This window comes from Micrasema longulum, unplaced genomic scaffold, assembly GCF_059751315.1.
Source record: "Micrasema longulum isolate JH-2025_06_02 unplaced genomic scaffold, ASM5975131v1 h1tg000826l, whole genome shotgun sequence".
NCBI lineage: Eukaryota > Metazoa > Arthropoda > Insecta > Trichoptera > Brachycentridae > Micrasema > Micrasema longulum.
The window spans coordinates 63,975-88,541 of record NW_028278018.1 but is presented as its reverse complement, the minus strand read 5'-3'; the positions used below and the strand labels follow the sequence as shown (position 1 = coordinate 88,541).

General features: G+C 34.2%; 2 protein-coding genes and 1 pseudogene across 4 annotated transcripts; 2 read left to right on the top strand and 1 right to left on the bottom strand.

The window, feature by feature from the left end:
- Positions 1–1,012: 1,012 nt before the first annotated feature.
- On the top strand, positions 1,013–4,834 carry eEF5 (eukaryotic translation elongation factor 5). Of its 2 annotated transcripts, none has more exons than XM_088230901.1 (4): positions 1,013–1,047; positions 1,778–2,059; positions 3,664–3,862; positions 3,938–4,834. In XM_088230901.1, exons 2-4 carry the CDS (start codon positions 1,851–1,853, stop codon positions 4,007–4,009), a joined length of 480 nt encoding a protein of 159 aa, XP_088087027.1. In that variant the 5' UTR covers positions 1,013–1,047; positions 1,778–1,850; the 3' UTR covers positions 4,010–4,834. The 2 variants fall into 2 exon arrangements, with proteins under 2 accessions (XP_088087027.1, XP_088087028.1); XM_088230902.1 differs by having other exon boundaries at positions 1,013–1,115.
- Positions 4,835–9,110: 4,276 nt separating this feature from the next.
- Positions 9,111–18,484, bottom strand: cpb (F-actin-capping protein subunit beta). Its single transcript, XM_088230900.1, has 5 exons — positions 18,157–18,484; positions 17,601–17,985; positions 14,834–15,033; positions 13,144–13,255; positions 9,111–11,170 (listed from the first exon to the last, which is right to left on the bottom strand). Exons 1-5 carry the CDS (start codon positions 18,157–18,159, stop codon positions 11,040–11,042), a joined length of 831 nt encoding a protein of 276 aa, XP_088087026.1. The 5' UTR covers positions 18,160–18,484; the 3' UTR covers positions 9,111–11,039.
- An 860-nt stretch (positions 18,485–19,344) lies between these two features.
- Positions 19,345–21,784, top strand: LOC148278772 (atypical protein kinase C pseudogene; annotated as a pseudogene). The gene is made up of 4 exons (XR_015823077.1): positions 19,345–19,506; positions 19,880–20,104; positions 20,935–21,075; positions 21,764–21,784. The product of XR_015823077.1 is annotated as an atypical protein kinase C pseudogene (transcript).
- Positions 21,785–24,567: the final 2,783 nt, after the last annotated feature.

Here is a 24,567-nt window from a genome sequence, read left to right as displayed (position 1 = left end):
CACCACTTGGTGCGAATAGGAAAGAACGATGATGACGATGATGATTAAATTTAAAATACCTGAATATTCGGTAATATTTCTTTGTTTATATTATTTATATTTAATTTAATATTTTATTTCAAAATTCGACCCTGAAACTCCGGATAACCTTAAAATGTCTACTAGAAGTCGGCGTCAATTTAGTAAAAGAACATACCTATCCACTCAAGAAAATACCGCTTACGTGTGTAATATTGTTTCGTTCTTTTTTATGTGTATTCTCATGCGAACTAACCAAATTTTCATATTTAACACAACACGACAGCCGCGTCACGCCGTGGCTATATCTAGTAAACAGGAGATCGCGAGTTCGTATCCCGCCGGGGTCTGAATTCATAGTATATAATATGTATGCAATCAAACTTTTTGCAGCCCTGACTATTCTTCGTACTTTTCTCCAGCAATTTATTTTTTAATATTCCTAATAATTCCAAAATTTCTTTAAGTTAAAAAAGATACAAAAACGCAATAAGATCTTTATATTATTCACCATTTATTTTTCAACCACCTCTATCAATATTTTTGCATTGTATCAATAAGGACAACGAAGATAGAAGCAAAACGATAGAACGATGCGTCGAAAAAAATATCCCGCCAAAAATGTATCAAAACGTCAAAGGTGACGTGTAATGATTTGTAAATTTAAAGAAACTACTGACATCTAGCGACGAATGACATAAAAATTAATAACCTTGTGCAGTAAGTAAAACAGGTCGCGACATTTTGAAAAATCTATCTCTTTTTTCGTATGTTTTCTTAGGCAGTAAATAAATTAACTTTTTAAAATATGACGCATAAAATATTAGTTTACAAAAACCGATAAAACAAAGCGCGAAAAATTAATAAACTACCGATTTATTACTAAAAAAATATATAATATTTTGAAATTCCCGCATAAAATAGTTGCGCTGAAGCCGTAACTGTCGTCCCCGTCGCAGGAAATGAGTCTTAAATCTGCTACGCAGGCGCAACAGGGTCTTTCGGTTGAAGAACCCATCTCAGTCACATGTGAGTATAAATGAATTTTTCATTTTCGCCGTGGATTTTTGTGTAGTTACCTGTGTTAATTCATTGTTGTAAGTATTTTCTGGTGCCATACGTACATCACTTCGATATCAAAAGTCTCTTAGTAATCGCAACCCGCGGTGAAATGTTTCTGTGGCCAGTTTTGACCGGCTGGTTTGACTTGACAAACCACGTCTTTTTTTGTCGGCATTCGGTTTATTTTGGCGAACAATATTGCGTTAAGAAATACGATTTTACACAAAAAAATGATAATACCCATGTTATCGGTTTACTTAGCCTTTGCATCGAGAGAACATTCACTTTTACAAAGGTTTACTTTCGACACCTATAGAGCCACATGTCTACATCATGGTGCCACCAGAGGTCAATATTTTTTCTTCGATCCCGGTTTTCTGAAAAATTTTCGTTAACTCCGTAGAACCGCCGTTTTCGAATAAGGATCTAGATTAAACAGTTCAAAGTTAGCTGAGTTCGCGATCAAACAATTTTTTTTTTGACGCGTTCGTTTTTTTTTACAGATAGGTACGAATCGACATATTGTGCTTGAAAATAACCTCATTGTTACGCCATGTACGCTATTCTTTATTCTGTAAACCGTGTCGAAGCTTTCGTTCGAAATAAGATTGCGCAGATATAGTCGTTGTTTACTATCGATGCACTTGTATTCCGTCAGAAATGGTTACTAATATGAGAATTCGTTTCTTTCCCACAGAGTATCGCACAGAGTCCGCGAGACCGTGCGAGTAGTCCCCAGTAAGGCACATCAGACGAGCGACGTATCCACAATGACCGACATGGAGGACACCCACTTCGAGACCGGAGACTCCGGAGCCTCGGCCACCTTCCCCATGCAGTGCAGCGCCCTGCGCAAGAACGGCTTCGTCATGCTCAAGAGCCGGCCCTGCAAGATCGTGGAGATGTCCACCTCCAAGACCGGCAAGCACGGCCACGCCAAGGTTCACATGGTGGGCATCGACATATTCAACGGAAAGAAGTGAGTACCGAGTGACGCCGTCGATTAAGTGAGCGTTCTGACTGCAGTTCCATTCGCGAGTGTATTACAAGTTTTGGTGTTATTTACTTTAAGCCGCGGTGCGTACCCACGCTTAATACTTCGCGCCATCGCTCGCATCGTACAATTGTTGTACCCATTTGTGTGAGTTTACTAGATCTGCAGAGTGATGGTTCGATTCTTCCAGTCTTGCGAAAATTCTTATTACCTTTTGTGAAAATACATCTGCACACCCGGAGGTGGCCGATTATTACTTTGGTAGTAGTTATAGTTAGCATTTGACAATATTTTCAGTGGGACAGTTGTTCTTACTGCGGATTGTAAGCTCTCGGGCTTTTTAATATTTGACATTTGCCAGAGTAGACCGCATCGTGTTACTCGATTCTGTGAATCCACCCAGTTTTGCTAACGGTGCCATTTGATGTAGTTAAAAATGTTTTTACAACCTTCACTATCAAAAAGCTCTTAAATTAGTTATATAGCAGTCACGAATATTTACTACATTAATGTAATGTTCTGTTAAAAGTTGTGTATAGTTCTATTTATTAGATTAGGTAATTTAGTATTATCTCCATTATACAATTGTTATATTTGTCGATGAATTAAGCTTTTTTTCTGTGCAAAAAATACACAAATCGCGTATCGTCATTGTTACCCTATTCTTAAGGAATTGCATTTTCGGATTTAAAGGGATACACGGTGGCGGAGCGGTTTAATGAATAGATATAAAAATATGGTTTTTCTGTCACTCACTGGTGCCTCCCCGAATTATGTGCGGAAAAGACGACTGTATGTCGGACTGATTATGCCTAACCAAAATAAACTAATATTCCCATTTTCTGCTTCCCTAAAACTGAACCACTTTTGTTTTTTTTTTTTAATATTTGTATACTGTGCATCCAGTTTTTGGATGGTCTTAGCTCCTATATAAGACAATTTATCAACAAAAAAAACCATAGGTACACGCCAATGGTGGTCATCTATGGTGTGCAAAAAATCATACCTCTAGTGCCTTAATCCATGATGAATGCGTTTGTATGAAAAAAAGTCAGACCGCGCATCTTCTCAACCAGTGTTATATTCAGTTGCTTTGTTAAAAAAAATCGATCCATATATAAACCACAAATTAATCTACTTTATCGGTGTGTAAATAAGTGTGGTTTTTATTTCAAATCATTTTTTGGGAGGGGCAGTAATGTAGTTTTATTGCGAGCATCTTTATACTGAAAAAAATATTTTGCTCGTTTAATCTTATATTCATTAAATTACAAAATTTACAATTTGCCTTTGCACTGCCACGAAAAGTGTGTACAAGTTGTATAATGTCCAGGGAAACAAATGAGTTAATTACAAATTAGTATTTAAATTGAAACTAGAAACATTAAGAAGTCTCCTGGACTCAAATTACTAAACTGCATGTACAGCTCTCTTACGTATTAGGTATTGCAATTTTTTTTTTGTAATCATTAGTATTCACAAAAAGTTGGTGCGCGCATGTCCTTTGTGAAAAAATCATATAAAAATGACAATGCTGATGGAATTCAAAAACATTTTCCGCAATATCCTATTACTCATGCGCATTCCAGGTATGAAGATATCTGTCCATCCACTCACAATATGGATGTGCCGCACGTGAAGCGCGAGGACTACCAGCTGACGGACATCGACGACGGCTACCTCACCCTCATGGCTGACAACGGGGACCTGCGCGAGGACCTGAAAGTGCCAGACGGCGACCTGGGCACCCAGCTGCGCTCGGACTTCGAGGGCGGCAAGGAGCTGCTGGTGAGTGTCCCCCTTTCCGTAGCACGGCGCGCGTTCAGCTGACGGCCCCCTGACCGCCCCCTTTTTCTGTTGCAGTGCACCGTGCTCAAGTCCTGCGGAGAAGAGTGCGTGATCGCCATCAAGGCCAACACAGCCCTGGACAAATAGGCTGCGGCTCTTCCCTTCTGCCCCAACAACACTCTCATTATTGTAATGAAACATTAAACATAATACATGGACTGGTCTTTTATAAATATATATAATAATGACAAAAGAAGATGGAAGTTTTGTGTGCGGAAGTGATTATCGGGCCAGTGTATCACCGCCCCTCCCCGGCCGAAGGACCTCCGTACGCCTTTTGTTATCCTATTTATACGACTTGTAATTGAACCGAAAAGGACTCAGTTCCCGTGCGACCGACGTTTTAATTGGGCCTTGTACATAATACTCACTAGAGAAGATCACTTTCCATTTTGCAGTCTGTATTTATTACTTCCTAGCGCAGTCTGCCCCCGAGTGAGCGCTCAGGGGGCGCTGCGTAATGTAGTCGGTGCGCGGTTATGGCGGGTGAGGGGATTACTTCCCCGTGCCCGCAGTGTGTTTGTTATATTATCGGGATTTGATATTTACAATGACAAGTTGAAAAGTTTATTAATAAAATTAAATAAAATTTAAATAATATGGAGCGTTAATTTTTCCGACAATTGAACCATTTTACGCTGAGGCGAGAAGAATCTGCGCGCTTGTTTCCCCCTTTTGGCTTTATCCGTTCCCACGATCCGGTGATCTCGAGTTGTGCATTAAGGAGTGTCCTATGGACATCTCTCTCTAAACTAAATTATCTAATATCCTAGAATACTATTGTTAACGAGAGTGAAGACGGATGTAGTGCGTGTACCACTATACTCGAAGGAGCTACTTAAGGAAATGTTGGACGATGATTTTTATCATTTTCTGCAATTATTTTTACCAATAAAATCCTTTGTGGAAAAACATCTGAACATTTATTTACTGTGGTGGGTTCTCCGCCATCGTAGTTCCTTCACTGGACAGTACAACCACCGAACATCCTGTCCACCCCATGGTAAGCTTGTGCCCTTAATTATAGATAATTTTTAGGTCTGTGCTATCTGTGCTCGTAAGCTTATTAGTACAAATACAGTATTCCATCTAATGGAAATATGAGCGCAGCAATTCTCTCTCCCCATGTGGGTGTCAGTAAATTATTTAGCGTTTATTAATAATGGCACATATATCGAGTAGTTTTTCTTTTTATACGTATGAATTTTTGAAATTAAGTTTCTGATGTAATCAAGAAGATATAAATGAATTGAAGTTCCCTGGGAGAGGATGTTCTGTGAACCACTAAATATTGTTTGGCATCTCTCGCTAATTAGCGATGTCTCGTACTCGAGTCGTGTGTGTGGACGATCAGTGAGGTGATGCTGATATCGATATAACACGGGAACATAGAACAATCAACTCACCTTTATGTATAATAGAGTAGGGGTAAGTCCGTTAGCCCCGGAGGTGACCATTGTGTATAAAGTAATTTGTTGCATTTCCAAGCAATGTTTTGCGGCACCTGCGCCTGAAGCTGCTAATTTATAATTTTTTAAATAAATGGTTTATAAAATATAAATCGACTTTCATTACAAGCCTTCTTGTTACTAACCTTCATTGTCCGGGGCCAAAGGACTTTCCTCTAACAAAGACTGAAAAATAAAACTAACCTAACCGACACAAGTCATTCTACAAGATCTCTTCCAGAATACTTCTTTAGTCATGCCCTTAATAATCAGGTTGTGGTCCCGTGGCTAGTGTCTCGGACTCACGGACCGAAGGTCCGTGGTTCGAATCCCACTCTACCCTAACTTGATTCCATTTTCGAATAGTGAGTCATTTACAACTAGTTGAAAATAGCCCTCAAAATTATATATGTGGGTCATAAGAATGCAAATATTTCTCTTTTTTTTTTAAATATGATGTGACAAACCATAAATTCTTCACTGTCGAATGTGCATGTTTTTAGGGTTTTTTTTTACTCTAATCCTTCAAAACTATTTTATTAAATTCATTTTCAGCCTCTTCAGTACTCGCATATTTTGAAATAACTTTTTTATGATTATTAAAATTCACTATTAGCTGTTAAATCTTACTGAAAATAAATGTGAACGCTTCAGTTTTGAAAATAATCTAAAATTAACAATTTTAAAAAAAAATACTTTACAAAATAAAAAGTTAGTTTAAAGTTTAAAAATTCTTACGTTTTTGATAAAATGGTTGTTTAATTTTACCTCTTCATGCAACCTGTTTTGACTAAATGTAACAATTGCTAATCTTTTTTTTCTGCGCAAATGGCCCCTATAATCAGGCAAGGACTTGGCAGGCCTAATTAGGAAAGTCAAATATGGAATAAAACACTAAATACAGCATAAACATGGCTTTATTGATTAAAAAAACTGTCATTGGCGTAAAATATGTTGGTTCAGTACCCGCGTATCAAATCTACTCTAAATTAGACTCCAAAGTGGGGGTGAAACTGGACTCAATAAAAGCCTGTGAAAAGTATTACAAGCCCAAAAATTCACAAAATGAAGGAGTGACGTAATAAGGACCAAGTGTAATTATTAAAACCAGCCATTTATATCCGACAGGGCATAATTCTGGAATTTTTCAGGTACTATTCCACTCCTGATTCCAGAATATTATAGATTTTATATATTATTTATTACAATAAATCACCGAGTGGCGGAGAGCCATTTTTCCCATAAAAAATATAATGGGAATAATTAAACCTAAGTGGTGAATCTTTCAAGTAGTTTACATTACCTGCAGTGATTGTTTTTATGTCTCCGTGCTAATTAGCGGAACAATGCCTCGACACAAATGCCATGCATATATTTTTTTTCAATTCAACCCACAATGACAGCATTAAGAGGTTTTTGCGATGCAAATATCAAATGTATTTTATGAAATAGTCGATAACAACTTATTCTATTCTTTTACAAAATAGTCAATACCAACTTAGGTTGCCCACAGCTGCTTGAGAAAATTAAAATTGATATCCCTCAATGTGCAACTCTCATGATGGTATATCAAGCGAAAAAAATAAGAATGCGTCTTTTTCCATTATAACAATTTTTTTCTGAAATTGATATATATTTCTTCATTCTAAACAAGTGTAAAAAAAATGCTAGAGCCTTAATTACAAATAATAATAATGAATCTAACTGGCCACAAAACGCCAGTTGCTTTTAGAACTCCGCTAAGGGTGGTCCATTTGCTCACTTTGAACGTTAGCAAATTGTTTTTTTTATGTTATTATCACTTGCTTCAAATATAGTTAATTAAAGCAATTGCCTATGAATGTTCCACTTTTCAGAATGTAAATCCCTCATTTTTGTATGTGTACAGCACCGGAACACATGGAGTTTTTTTAGCACAGAAAGAAAAGGGCTAAACCAGATTATTTTTACCAACAATACTTTGGCTATGTCCAAATCTTAGCAAACTAATTCTAGATTTTTCCCTGACATACAGTTTGTAGATATTTTTCAACAGAGATGAAGCTGTTGAATATAAAAGTATAGGTCTAGGCATTTACAAACCTTATGATCTGTCATCGGCTGGGTTAAGTGATCGTTATACATTCTTAACAGCTTCCAATCCCGAAAAATTCAGAATTTGTGTACAAAGATTAGAACATACCCAAAATATGAGTCTAGATAGAATACAAGACTTGATATACATACAGTACTCCCTCTTTAATCTGGCACTTCACTTCTGTGGCCCTGCCAGTAATCCGGCATTTTCTTTTATACGGGTAGCTACCAAGCGGGCAGCTCAGTAATTTCAAGCGAATTTTTTTTAAGGAAGTAACGGGTAAGTAACACTATTTTAACAGTGTTAAATCAAATGGACAGGTGCTTGAGAATGTTGAAAGCATAAAATATCTACGAGTTTGGATTGGAGGACTCTAAATTATCTTTTACAAGAAATGCAGATATACTATTACGTTTGTCTACCATGCAATAGGTCTCAGGTTTGATTCCTGACATGGTTGACATTAAATATTTGCTTTAAAGGGTGTTTTTAATGCTAGAAAATTGTATAGCCCCTGGCTGGTTCTGGTATTCTGAACGGAATTGTACGCAAAGAGCACGCTCTTACCGTGTATATAGTATGTAAAAATGCATTTCTATGTGCGCTTTTGCATTCAGAATACCACCCCTGGACTGGTACCTGAAGTGTAAGACTAATCATGTAACAAAAATGATCAAGACTCACTGCAGCCGGTGTACCAATGCAGTGCCCTATGCACCATTAGGAGCAGAAAGGGAATGATAATGATGATCCTATTATCTAGATTTAGACCATAAAACCTTTGCTAATATTGGAAAGTATTTTATATTTAAGTAATGAGGGAGATCTTGAGAAAATGATTAAAAAATAATGTATCGGGCTGAGCAGATTGCTTCCACAACCTAGTAAGAATCTTAAGTTTGCGCATATGGCGAGTTCAGTACGGCGCAGGACATGAAATTTATATTTGGTACCTTCATTCGATACCCGAGATCAGCCAGTAGCTAGTACGCGCATGTCTGCGCTAGCGAACCGATGTGCGTGGGGAGTGCAATGCCTTATGAAATTTTTGTGCAAGGTGATAGCAAAACCCCCCTGCAATTTATTAGTTTATAGTAATCTTAATGTTAGGTATTACAATAATTGAATTGTTAAATGTAATATATTAAAAACATTTTACTAAATTTTAGGGGAGCAAAGGCTCCATGCGTTCTATGGACGGACCGCGCATGGTATACTCAATGTCATTAAGTTTGGGTGCCTATTAAGGAATGAGTAATTAAAAATCTCTGTGTATGCAGAAAATAAAATTTTGAAATCGAGCTCATGTAAGTTCAGTCAGTGTTGATCTTTTGAAATAGTTTATTTTGATAAAGTATTTTTAATACATTAAAAAAAAAAAAAATTCAAAGGCCTTTTAAATCTTACGACACTAGAGGTTAAAAATATTAATTATAGAGCAGGTACGGGGTGTGAACATGGATAACTAGACTTATAGGTAAAGTTTTCTTTTAATTAAAAATAATATGGCTGTAATATTTTTAGCGAGTATATCTCAAATTAAATTTGTTATATTTTTATCAATTAGTACATTTTAAGAGAAATAAATTGGAAATTTTGGTTTTTTGGGGCTAAATAATTAAAAAATATGGAAGGACATGCGGGAAAAATAAAACTATTCAAGTTTTGTAATGTGTTATTCTTTACAGTGAACACGTTTGCACAGTAACCGATGACTTAAAAATAATTTAAATATATGCGATATATATCTATTTAGTACACTCCGTGTTAACAAGTTGAAACCTTTCTGGACGTCATGGTTTGTATAGTAGAAGATATTTTGCTAATTCTCTGTGGATTTGTAAAAAGGGTACCAATGTTATTAAACAAAACTATATTAGTATTTTTGTTAAAAAGAAGTCATACATAGTCGGGTTTCTGGCACAAGTTGGTTACTACATTTTACTAGTTGTGAGATATTTCACTTTTAAAGTTAAAAGCTCATTCCAAATCAACAATTCAAATAAAACTGCAAAACCGAATGTTATAAAATATTATTTTTTGTATTTATAAAATAAAATAAATTGTTGAATGCCATTTACGAAGACATCTCATTTCTTGAAAATTTGTAGTTACCAACTTATGCAGAAACACAACGATATTTACTATTTATTTTAAATATATGAGTAAAAAAAACACTGCTAATTGCTCCTGTAATTTGCACCCTCATTACATTCCGCAGTTGGCGCATTATGTCTAGGCTATATATTATATTATAATATGATGTAGCGCAATTGTACACTACAAAATTGATATAAACAAATGGCAAGTGAAGTGAGAAAAAATCCCAGCAATGTAAAAGATTCACAGTAAAGTTGTGGGTAGTTTTGACATTTGAAGTTGGACTGAATGTTTCAATTCCGTTTACGTAAATAAATCAATAATGTTAGCGTATTCAATTGAATAATATTAAAATCTCTCAAAGATAATCAGCAAAATCTGTATGGTTTTGTCTTACTGTCATATTGTGTAATAAAAAATGTATGTTGAAAGACAAAATGTTCGATTGATTCCTATAAATATGCACATAACTAATAAACAAATTATAATACTTAATCGCAAAGTAAAAATGAGAAATGAAAAGTACTAATCTGTACAATTGGGTCACAGAAAGTTATTGCTGAAATTGTAGACACGCCCTTAAAAGATAAGAAACGCGCATTAGTCTATTTGTGTTCATATCAGTTTACTCGTGTAAAACATGACAAAGTACTGTAACAATATTACTAGTTCGTATTTTGTTTGTTGCTTTATACATTTATAATTTACAACAAAACTGTTTCTGAGAAGATTATGCAGGAAACATAGAATATTCAATAAACAATAATATTTATAAATGCTACAGTGACAATATTTCTTATTAACCAAAATTAAGTAGTATCTAAAAGTATGATAATAATATATTACTGATTCCAGTATGGGGGAAATGCCATTGACAGTCTTAAAGCATTTGTTTGGCCGCAATTTTTTTATTTCTGCGCTAACAAATATATGAAAAATACATCCATAACATTCGTTGACCGGTTTCTTTTTTTAGTAAAAGGATGAAACTCGAAAAGCAAATTACGCATTAAATCTAACTTGAATAAGGTTACTATATTATATATACATATATATAATATACTAAATACCAAAAGAATAAAAATAAATAAAAAGATGCGCTCAACAATGTAATAAAAAGTATGTAAGGTTTATCGTAAATATTATTTTTTAGATAGGAGATATTTATATACACATATTATAAATACATATAATGTATCTCTGATAAAAAGTACTTATTAGTGTCAGTTTGGATGACTTTATCAATTATTTATTAGCTTTAGTAAAATAAATATTTTCACTAGAATAAGTAACGGCGAATTTGGTTATTTATGAAAATTATATCTATCGACAAATTATTTTATAAATAGAAAATTTATGATAAAAATACTATAAATGAACAGTAAAATTAAGTTAGACTACATTCAACTAAACAAAGAGAGTAACGGATAGGGTGCGAGGAGAGCGGCGCGTGCAGGTGGGGCGGGGGCCCTCGGTAGGGGGGACGGAGCCCTCAGTCCGCGGGGCGCGCTGCCTGTCGGCGCTGCAGAGCGGCCGCCAGGTCTTGGTGCAGCTCCGCCTGCCTCCGCTGTTCCCCGAGGGCTACGGCCGATCGCAACCCGTTCACGATATCCTTTGTTTTGCCTGAAAGGGAAATGGTTACTTCTTATTTAAAGTATCGAACAGTATGGATATACATTCATGACTAATAACTAGAGACATAATGCGAGTACACTGAACTGCCGGCTATACTCGTATTCATATAATATTTATTACAATGTGTAACTGTGCGACTGACATTGGTGCTCTGTATCAAAGTGTACATTTATTTTAATATTTATAATAATATAAGTTGTGTACCATCACTCTTCTATTTCATTATAAGCTCTAATTTGAATTGATAAATGTATTTATAATATGTATCTTATGATTTGATTGTTGTCCGTTGCCTATCCAATAAAATAAATATAATATACATTTATTTAGAATGTATTTTTATAATTCTAATGATGTAACTATCAATGTATTCGAAACAAGTTTCCATTTATAATTTTCAGGTTTAAAAATGAGCACACACAAAACAGGTCGCAGTTGGCGTCATTAGCTGACTGCACTTCTAATAAACATTGTATATAAGTATGGCGCGAAAACGTCATATGAGCCGCTTGTCCCATAAGGCGCGAAACATCTTGTTTTCAGGCAATTCAAAATGTACATATTTTAAACCTTTGTACTAAATTTATTCAACGTCGCACGAATAAAATATTAATACTGTTAAACTAAAAACCTATTGGTCTTAAAAACTATAACCACATATCTGATTATCGTGAGCAACTAAAGGGGTTCAAAATTTGACAGGAGAGAGATTTTCACACCCTCTTTTGTTGCCTGTATTCCATAGTCCTAAAGCTCCACTACATCTTGGTTCAAAATTTAAAGACTTATCAGATCATGGCTTACCTCTTTGTTCACACTCAAAACATCCTCTTAATTCTCATCCATAATTCCTCTTTTTCAAGCTCATATACTGTCCACGCACCTCGAATGTGGAATCATCACCCATCCACTATCGAAGATGTTTCTCCAGCAACTTTATTCAAATCACGTTTGAAGAAATATTTCCTATCTCTTCCTTAAACTCTACTCTTTTCCTCTTCATAGAAAAATATGTTCCCATTTTCCTATTGAAGACTAGTATCGAAATTAATTAATTTATGTATACATTTTATTTTGCTTTTTAGCTTGTGCCTATTTAATTTTACTTTTTTTTCGCACATGCATTGAAACAAAAAATAAATAACACCTTTTATTTATTTGTTCGGTTGAAAGAAATTTCCATCTGGCAGTAGTGGCCAATGTGCGATTAATATTATACAAAAAGTTAAATAAATAAATTGTTAGTCTACTTCTGAGATTTCTACAATATTTCAATCTAAACATACATACCGGGATGTACTCTTTATGCTAAATTGCAGAATCAGTAAGTTCGGCTCTATGAGAAATTGGATATAAAAAATGTATTCTTACGCGTGGTAAAAATTAGAGCACTAAATCGCACAACGAAGTTTCATGAAAATGTATGAAAAAAATTAACTACTTTGCATGACATCATTAGTTCTTCCGAATCAACCGATGATAAGAGAGTTGTGATAGACTTCTGATTTACGAAAAGTTAACTGACGAATTAGCAGAATTCACCGAGAAGAAGAAGAAGGGAACTCGAGACGTCACACGTGAAGTAATTTTAAAAATACTTAAAAAAATTATAGTATTTTTTTAAATGTGGCTTAGTTTAAAAATCTATTGACAAACAAAAAAAAATTGAAAATCCACTGAACTTCCTCAGTGGCGAAAACAAAACCATTATTTTCCAGTTGAATAAACACAAATGTCCTAAAATGCACATATTTCCATGTTGAATTCAAGTACCAACACAAGTAGCAAAGAACATTTTGTGACTCATCCGTTACGTGATCATTGACAGTATCTTTATTCACATAATACACGATGATTAAAATATTTCAAAAATACATTAAATAAATAAGACAATACATCTGTTTTACCGTGGATTTTAAGTTCCGAGACAGATTAACTAAAAAACCATATAAAACAATTACCAAAATATATCTCATTGAGCGTATTTCTAATTTTATTTTCCATATCCTCAACCATTCGGCCAATGTTGGCGATGTGAGGGCTGGCGTCCGACACGGCGGCATCCTGCTCAGCCTGAAACACGGGAACAAACAGTCAGTGTTCTGCTCAAACAATAATACTTACCTTCTATCAAACATCGAAATATGTTTTTTCTGAATCCAAGATAATATTAAATTTCATGGACTTAATTATTAAAAAAACTAATATGGGGCAAATTATAAGATCTTTTAAATGACATAAAAATCATTTGTATTTTCAGTTATACGATACAATTTATTGAATAATATAATGCTTATCACTAAGAACGAAAGCATATACTTTGAAAGACATCTGATAAAACAAAGTCGTAACTCAAGAGAGAACAATTTCCAAGAGAGCCTAAAAACTAAAATAACATGTTGAATTATTCATTGAAATTTTTTTCCACCCCTTAAAGCAATGCCAATGTATATGTAAAAAAGCTATTACATTGTTTACAGAAAATCTCGATTATAATAAATAAAACAAAAAAAATAAGACACTGTTTGAGAATAGACACGTAAATAAATGTTAGTGTAAATATGTCATCAAGCTGTTAAACGGTAAAGCTGTCTTTTTTTGGCATATGGGAGTGTTTTTAATAATTTATTCTGTACATTTAATTCAAAAACAGAATTTTTACATTATGACTCTATTTTACCGGAGGTGCGATATACATATTCTTGATTGTTTTAATTTTTTATTGTTATTATTTTGAAAATAAATCAATTAAATTTGAAAAGTATAAATAAATATAAAAATGTACGTGGAACTCTCACAATATCATTTGTTTAGTATAACAAAAAATGTTTACTCAAATGCATCACATTTGCGCATTGTGATTGGAATTAGCTACACAAGACTGCATTCCTAACAGGATGAAAGAAAGCGCAATACCAATCTGGAGATTCTCTGCCCTCACGACGTGTTGTAAGAACAATGGATTCGCATTTTCACAATCAATTTTTCAAAACTAATTTGCCGAAAATTTCCTATATCTTTACAATCAAACTGCGAAAATAACAAATTGAAACTTAAAAACCTTTCATGGTCATAAGTGCAGTTTTGTCAATTTGTGAACAATCAAATACACACGGTCAGTACATTCACCTTATTCTAGTTTCCCAGTACAAATATAGCTTGCCCACCACAGACAGCATACCGCACACCGCATCTGAGGACTTAAGTGCCTTCGGCGGTGCCCACATAAAAGAAAAAGTTCCTTGTTGCTGAATGAGAAAAGGTGCCAGAGGGAGCTCTGTGTAATCTGGTAACCTTAGCAATTTTTTGCTGAAAGAAGGTAATCCAGAAGTACGCAATATGTACTTCATTGGATTGAGGAAAAGTGGAAAGTGAATTCTTCGCCGACTGGGATTGAATTAATCGGACATGATCGATTCGCCAAAATGGTTACAAAACTTTTGAAAGCCTTGAAATTCCTTTCGGAAGCCACCAGATCTTTATATCCGACGGGACCTATAACTGGGCCACGGATAGTAACGAGAAGCTCTATTCATTATTCAGAGATGGGGAAAGGAACAAGACCGCAGTGAAGAAATACAGTGTTAGTTCCGAATTTAGACTGCAGCTTTACTACCCAAATCCACGAGGAGAACAGCGAACAATACAAACCTGTCGCGTGAGACTTCCCCCGAGGTTCATGGTACCGGAGCCCTCCTTGTGCGTCTGCAACCACAGCATGGCGGTGGAGGTAAGCTTGTAATGTGCGCTCCGACCGGAGCTCTTCTCCTGGACCTCCACTACGTGTATGGAGTCCCAACACCCCTTGATCTTCTGCGACCCGTCACCCGCCTTCTTTATCAGTATTACTCCTGTCCACATACATACTAATTAGGAGGTTAATCCTAAATACAACAAAGCGTTTGTGCTAGATTTTCACAGAGCAATTGAGGACCTTGCATGAAGAGGGGGGCAGATACAATTTTTTGCTGATCCCCCTTTTTTCACTTACTATTTGCAAAATAATATGCTCTCGTTTGATGCACAAGAGTCAATCTGATTGAAAAACTTGCGGGCTATTGCAAAATTTGGATCCGTCACCATCCACCGTGCATGGTGCAATACGGAAGTAGATCCTCCTTTTGCAACAAATAATCAACAGTGAACATATTATAATTTTTTACGTAAAAAATATTTCTATTTGTGTGTTTTATTAGCTTTAATCCTCAAAATGGTAATCAAATGTTTACATTTTTCCAAAGTTTTTACAATTTTTGCAGAAGTGTATCCAAAATTTAAACCTATCCCGAAGTTTTCAATGAGCCATAATTACTAATGATGAAACAGATGGTGGTTTAGCCGAATATGGGATATCCGGCAAACCCCTAAGTCAGATAGTTGGATACCCTGCTCATTGTCAAATAAAACAATAAAAACACACGAATTTTTGTAATATGTCCATAAAATAAAAACCAGTTAAAATATTTTCATATCTTGAATTATCTTTTATCGATCAATTAGTTGCATATCAAAATGGTTTATAAGATTTTTAATTAAATAATTATAATAGTTTGGGGTAGTTTTACCACTTGCTCTTTATTTTTTTTACGCTAAAATATTTTTAATTAAAAAAAAATTGATAAATATTTTTTATTTGCGGATTAATTTTTTTTTCTCGAGTGTATACTGAACAGTTATGACCGTTTTATAAAAAAAATATCATTTTTCAAATAATGAGGATTACTTTTTTTTTCTCAAACAGGGTCGATATCAATAAATATTTTTTTAAAAAGAGGAAATATTTGCGTTCTTATGATTTACCCAAATATTAATATTTTGGGGGCGTTCTCAACAAAGAATCAAGTTGCGATAGAATGGGATTCGAACCTCGGACTTCTGATCCGTGAGTCCGCAACCCTAGCCACGGGACCACAACCCGATTAGTGGCGTCGATTTCATGAAAATTAAGTACCTCCGACCGGATACCGGATAGTTACCGGACATTCGGTTCATCTCTAATAATTACTCAACTCTATATAATTTCATCGGGTAATTACTGCAACTAGATTTCTTCAAAATTAGCATTTTTAGTTACCTACTAAAAACACATATTTGTATCTTCCTCTATGAACACTACAACTAGGAAAGTCGTGAAAATCATATTAGGATGTTTTGAATGCATGACTTGTCTATTTGTAGCGTTCATGGACGAGGATAAAAAATGTGTTTTTAGTGGGTAACTCACAAATGCATATTTTCAACTAACCTAGTTTTAATAATTATCCTGCGATATGTACAAATATTTATATTTCAATGTTGTGTATAATTAGTAATCCCAGATATTATGTCCATTATTTTTTTTAAGCTATTTTTAATTTTCCAAACTTTTTGCAAACCGGAACAGTCCTCCTCTTCATGGAAGATCCTTAATCACTATGTCTCAATGGAAAAGGCGTTACATGGCAACATCGTAACTAAGATTATTCATTACCACCCTTCCCTTGAGCATACCTCTCTGCGCCTAATAAGACAAAGAGCAATTCAGGAAATTCCAAAAATTGTTAGTATAATTATATTACTGTTATGAATTGTTTAAAGTTTTCTTAAAATGTTTCTTTCGTCTTTTTACTGTGTTATTTGTAAAAAAAATAATGTGTGTAATGAGGAAGTTCAGCTCTACGGGAAATATGATATAAAAAATGTATTTTTACATGTGGTAAAAATTAGAGCATTGAATTGTATGGCAAAGTTTCTTAAAAATGTATGAAAATGAACTACTTTGCATGACATCACTAGTTCTTCCGAATCAACCAATGTTAAGAGAGTTGTAATAGATTTTCAGTTTACGGTAAGTCAAATGACGAATCAGCAGAACTCATCGAGAAGAAGGGGAAGGGAACTTAATGCATTATACGTGAAGTATTTTAAAAAATACAAAACTTAGTGCTGATAATACGATAAATTATTTTATTATTCTTAAATTTTGGCTTATTAACAAATAAAAAAAATCACTGAACTCCCTTATTAGTTCAAGTACCTTTCAACCTGACTGCGTTTTGTATCGACTCCGATTGTATTTAAGATAAACGAATAAAGGCACTCCTACCGTCCTACCATAATGTGTTATGTATTTTAACCACATTAAGAACTGTGTAATGTAAAAATAAAAAAAATGTTATCAGTTTGACTAAATATTTTATGCCATCAACCTGTGTTTCAATAAATATATAATATTAACAAAATGCAAAAACTTAAAAGCAACATGTTTTTACCATATTATTGTTGGAATAACCGTCGATGGCAGGAGTATAAAATTATAATGTATTTATTAAACATTATACTCGCATTTCTCATGTTACATAAAGAAAAGTCTATGGTAAAATTAACCAATTGATCATATAAAAAAAACGTTATGATTAAAATATTGACGCACACTAACCTGCAAACCCATGGTCTAAATCCCATAAATACACTGATGAAACACCGCCTTCAAAATACATTTCCCTATATTGATCGAATGCGTGATTTGCATCAATTTCTAACTTCCTCAACTTCTCAGAGGGCATGGACCCGTCCTCCAGGGAAGGGTCGTAGGTGTTAGACCACGGTGACCTGTACGAATCTCCATCTCTGTTGTAATCGCATAACAAGTAGTCCTTTCCATTGCTTCGGTCCTTTGCTATCTTCAGGGGCTGGTCTACTGAAGATAAGAGATCTTCGCATAAACTTGGAACTAAGTCTATTAAATCACTCAAATTCTTTTCTATTTGTTGAGGAGGCAACCGCCTCATCAAATCGAGGGCGCAATCCATTTGAGCGTCCGTCTGAAAATTAAAATACTGATATTATAATCGCATAATTACGATAATTTTAAAACAAATATTTAAGTACATGGTAAACTGTCAAAAAAAAAAAAATGTTTTTGATAATCTGAATAACAGGAAACGTTGCATTAGATAATATGGAAAAAGTAATTAAAAGAGTGAAAAACTTACCATGTTGAATATTCACAATGAAATTTCTAAAATAAAATCTTCTTGGAAATGGGCTGGGCAAGATAGGAGCCAGCGTAAAATGAACTAAAGTTATTGGTGACAGCTTCCGGTCGCGGCCATAAAGAAGAAACAACTACTGTACACTCTTAACGAACATAATTTGACATAACAACTTCGTGAGACTTCCATAAATAATCCTTGTGGTATATTATAAAAATACACTTCTTAATTAAAGTGATTTGATTAACTCTAATCGCGTCCTCATATTTCCGGAATTTCTTTCATCAGATTTACTCTTCTTCTTTTTTTACACTGGTTAACTGGTCACAAGCTAGTGCTGCCATTACCAATATTTATATAATATTCATTCGTCACGGGTACCTACCACCCTATTATTAAATTTTGTAATTTTTCCGTTTGTTATATCTATATTGTAATGATTTCAAACTGGCGCGGCCTAATTTTTGATCAATCTATTTTATGGACAAAGCGTCCGCAAAGTTTTATGATGTTTCTAAAAACATCACGAATGATCTGAACTACGGGTCTTAATTGGAAAATAAATAGATTTAAACAATTTTTAAAAATAAAATTCAAAGAAATATTCGTCTTCTTATTGTTTGCCTAATTTTTTCAAATAAGGGACAGTTTTCAATGAATTGTAAATAACCCACTCTAAAAAAATTGACATGTATCGGTTTCTAAACTGTACGGGATCACAAACAGTTTTTTTTTTTTTAAAGAAGTTTAATTTCAACATTAGCAATTTCACTTTATAGATGCATTTTTTAAATATCTTAAACAACACAACTTTTCAAAAAATTATTATTGCACCCACAAAAAAAATTATCAATGAATAATTTGACAAGAATAAAAATTCCCTTTTAAAGAACATTTTTTATTTTAAAACGAATATTGTATTTTTGGACCATGCACAGAGATAATTTTGACGACTATCTATCGACAAAATTTTTATTTGTTTTATCAGAAATTATTGTATAATAATCAAAACAACTTTTCTGTATTTCGAGTAATCAAATACAATTTCTTTATCATTATAATAAAAAACTTATGCCACTAGGACACTTTACCTATTTGAAAATGAATAACATTATGTATGGCAAAAATAACAACAGAATCCTATAAATTCTTGATTCTCTCCTCTCGTTTCTACGTTTCGATTGTATTTTTTTCTATGTGTTTGCGGTTTGCCACTTGTTCTTTACGTCAAAATTAGTTTGTTTTGTGCTTTATTGACATTTATATTAACGTACATTCACATTTTATTGAATTATTTAGTACTGGGATTACATTCAAAATACTTTTATGATAAACAAACAACAGATAAACGTGAGTCTTTTAATTTGTTATATGTCAGGTGCAAGAAACATTTACTTGAAACTGTCATCACAAACCTTGGAATTTCTTCAGGTGGTTTCCGTACATTATGATTCACTACCCGTTGTTACTTTACTTCCAATTAAGGTTATGGGCTTTTCAATTTATAATTACACTCTTTATAAAGAATCCAGAAGTTTAGACAAACGTAAATATACTTTCTATTTCAATTTCAGTTAGCTTTTCTTTATTTTAGTTTGAGTTGTAAGTTTCAAGATGTGTATTTTGTGCATATCTATAGTGAACTTAATTAACTAATTAATGCGTTTAAGTCTTTCTTCCAAGTTTTTCTTTTTATTTGTTCAATCGTTTTTCATGATTTCAGATTTGTGAAATCTAAGAAATAAATACTGTCACTGGACAGGAAGAGGACAGTAGGATAGTTCACAAGATGCCTACCCAATTAGTGAACCAAGACAATAACACCAACGACATTAGAGTGAAGACTGCTTACAATGGAGAGATTATGATAACCTACATTAATCAAAACATATCTCTTCAAAACTTGTGCCAAGAAATGATTGCAATATGTCGTTTCACACCAGATCAGGTATGAATACAGCAATTACTCTGAAGGAATACAACTATTAGGGGCCTACATGATGTGGTGGCTAAAATGCTTGCCTCATGCACACAGGTTCTGAGTTCAATTCCCTGTGTCTGATTCAAATAATTAAATCGTTACTAAGTGTAAATAAATAAGTCAACCAAAAAATACTAAGATATAATTAGAACAATTAAGTAACATTGTAAATAACAATCAAACGAAATGAGAGGCATTAAATATAATACGTAGTTGATAGGACAGTTAAAGTTATTCTTTATTTCAAATTTCTATCAATGTTTTTTTTTTTTTTTCAAGTCATTGAAAAAGTTAAATAATATAATATTTTTATTTTTTTAAAGAGTCCTCAGCACGGGTTACTCCAATGAGGAGAAATGATTTATTTTTGTTTTATATTTAAAAAAAATAATCAAAATAGATAAATAAGCCACAACCACTTTATCAGTATATTTTGCTGACAATATTGATATTTTAAACAATTTGAAGTATTTTTATTGTGGTTCTCAACCTGAGTACCTACGGCCCATTATTTTGCTGTAAACTATAGCTGACTTTGTTTTTGATAGTCCTATAATGATTTTTGTCCATATGGGTGGCTCCACAGCGATAGCACCTTATAACTCAGACAATAATCTAGTACAACAATAATATTATAGTATAAGGAGAACTCCAATAAAAAAGAACAGATAGCAAATCAATACAGAACGAACTAACAAATATTTGGTTTACATGAAGAACCAACTCAAATCATGGATTTGGTCCTTGAGAGCTTATGAATTGAGAATGCAATAATTGTCTCACTGGGTATAATGCAGGTGTTCACCATGAAGTGGGTGGATGAAGAAGGAGACCCGTGCACCATCTCCACCCAACTGGAGTTGGATGAAGCCCTGCGGCTGTACGAACTCAACCGAGACACGGAACTCACCATTCACGGTAAGTCCTTTTGCTCGGCTGTTAGTGGCGATGAATGCCTAACCCCCCATGCGCTCCGTAGCTGTGGGAAATATTGTAATCTAGATTATATCTGTAAACCTTTTATTTATTTTTTTATATACATATAATATATAAGAATTTTATTATTATATCAGCACTCACCAAGCCAATTTATGACTTTTCGGTGAAGATTCTTTACAGGAAAACATATGAATACACTATTTGTATAATATTATAATGTAAACTATATATAGGGGCTTAGTATTTAAATATCTGTGTGCTCCATAGCTGCAATGTTTTGTAATCTAGCTCTCGTGCATTATAAATATTTAACATAATTGGAAACGAGGAAATAGAATCCCAACTGCCCATACTCTCTGTAGCTGTGAGATAGACTGGGATGTTTATTGTACAGTGCCCTTAAGGTAATGAAAAAATGGTGCTATAAAAATTATCCAGAACATAATGTCAATAAAATAACGCATTTCGTAAGGAACCGAATGCCACTCTTGATGAAGTTGAATAAATACAAATTAAAGATCCAAAGTGGGTTGCATCTTCTTCCCATATGCTCGTATACTGAGACCTTGTTTTAAAAGCCTCAAATGTCAAAATATCAACATTTTGTTAGTTCCTCTTTCTGCTCCCAGCTATGCATAGGCGACTGCATTGTTACGTGAAGGTAAGGTGATCAATTTTACTCTTCAGGTTCCAGTCAGGCAGCGATGAAATATTGCAGTTCAAACAACCGTCTAAATTAATATTTCATATCCACCCTGCTAGGAATCAAACTAAGGACCTTAAGAATGGTAGACAAAAGCGTCACCCGCTACGCGACGAGGCGGATTTATCTCCGCTCGATTTCCTTATTCTGACAGCAACCATTGAGTCGAAAACACTTGTCCCGGGTTCATGTTTTATTTCACACACAGAACTTTATTTTTCATCCGCCTGGACACAAAACATTTTGTTAAAAGAGTTTAAACTGATTACCGCGGCTTTACTGAGGTTATTATTTATTGTACGGCACGAGTGCCTATTACAATAAAAAATATAACATTACAATTAGTTCAGTTATACAAATATAAAAAACAAAATTAAAATATGGATATATAAAAAGAAAAATAGATTTATAGACATATATGTATTTTTATTTTTTTATTTATTAAGGAAAAACAACAGTTGTTATATAAGAATACAAAATATAAAAAATAGTATATACATTTAGTTAAAGTTTTTCACAAATATAACTAGAGAACATGTTACACAGTAAAGAGAAAAATAATATATTATATAAGTCATAAGAAGAAAAAAAAGAGCTCGTAAGAAGGTTAAGGGATGAGGAAATAGAGTGGAGGATTGGGATTTTCATAATATAGTTGACCAATTCAAAATTTTGATATTATAATAAAATAAACATAATTAAAGGAACATAAGTATATCAGCATAAGATATAAAAAGTCAGTATATTATGAACATAAAATAAGTTAAAAGCAAATCATTAGCATAAGTAGCTTTTTCAAATGAATCGTTAATCGTTACTATAGAACATCATAAAATATTTATAAAGAGATGATTTTAATTCACGGAGACTCGAGTTAAAAATGTCGAAATGAGAGATTCATTCATTTTCGTAATTTTTAAAATAAGCTAATTAACTGTAGAAAAAAAATAGTTAAATCACTCCAAGATGTATTAATTCGCAATGCCCTTCGTTCAAACACTGCTAGAACAACACAACCACTTAAAAAACATGTTAAATAATACCGGCGTGACGTCACGAGACACCGCTCGCTCCCCGGCCGACTGCGACTGTCGAACCGCCAGACGGTCGGACGTCGCGTCCGTCGCGCGTGGCGACGTGACAAGTGACGATCGTCGTGCTCGTGCACGTGCGCGTCTAGCAGCGGCACTGCGACGCGGACCGCGACCGTGCCGTATCCCGCCATCCCGCGCAGTGCCGCACTTTTGTTAACATTTAAATTTCGGCCAGTTTCCATCAGTTCGAAACAAATTAGTCGAATTCGTGGCATTAAAAATCTGGATGGCTATTTGAGAATGTGTTTAAAGTTCGCGATTGTTTTTGTCAAGAATGAAGTTTTGTTTGAAAGTGCTCTTTTGTCTATACTTATTACGGCCCGTGTGTGAATCTCCAGCAGAATAACGCTACACCGATGCTTCGTTCGCTTTGTGCCTGGACTGCCTCGCGTCCGTATTCCGTATAAGGAACAACTCTAGTTTAAAAGTGATCAGACAAACAGTAACAAACAAATAATCACAAACAGAACGTCATATCACCCTGTTTTTACACACATACCTCATTTCCTCTACATTCATACATCGTCTATAGTATTTGTTGGATATGGTCATGTCATATTTGCCATGTCTTTTTCCGTTTTCCTCTATTTCTGCATCCATCAACATTCGCATCGTAAATATTTTTAGCCGTTCTTTCGCCGTCCATTCGCTCTACATTTCCGAACCAACGCGGAACTCTCTTCTTGATTTTGTCGTCGTTAGTTTATTTATATGTTTTATTCATATTATAGTAAAATGCTACCCGCACGGTTATTATTGTCACAAAAAAAACATATTTCTTCAATGAGCAGCCGCAGCCGGTTCCATAATATTATTATTTATACCACACCTACCTTAAAGACGAACACGCTATGTAATATACTTAATATGATTATGTATATTTTAACATTTCCATCGTACGTAACATCTTATAAGTAGCTCAATCACAAATAACTATCGACGTGCTAATAAGCGTCGTAATAACAATTTCTCACCATGGTTGTTTATCGTATTCGCGATCACAATGGAACATCCGCGAACACCTTATATTAAATGTCAAAATATTTACGTTTCGCGACGTATAATCCTGCTGCGCAATCACATATTTGAATTTTACCGGTGTAAATATGGAAAATATTCCAAAACTGCTATTTTTATTTATTTATTTATTATTTATCATGCTATTTATTGCATTTAACCGGCAGTTGGCAAGCCAAATGTAAAGAAAAGCAGGCAAATTTTACAAATGCTATATATTGGATTATTTTTTATAGTAAACGCCGATTTTTCACCAGTGAACTGTATTTATTTACGAGGAAAACAAAAAACAAACCGACACGAACGTTGACTTAAGAGATTACACACGCGTTAACTTATGACTGCGATAACTTAAGCATTTTCATTATTGTTCATTGTGATCGCTCAAATGCTTATCATGTTTGTAAGCACGTCGATAGTCATTTGTGATTGAGCTACAGTTATTCATCGTAGATCAATTCATGATCGCAAATCAGGCCCTCGATTAAAATGGGAAGGTGTTTGTCGTTTTTCGGTATAGTCAACTCGAATATTCTGTCCCCAGATTAAAATAGGTATTTGTATTAAATTTCCAGCTGCCTTCGCCGATTTCATAGTATTAATCATGTTACAACCGTCTTTTTGTAATAGTGATCCAGGGGTGCTATCATGGATTTTATCGCGGGGGTAGAGAAGAA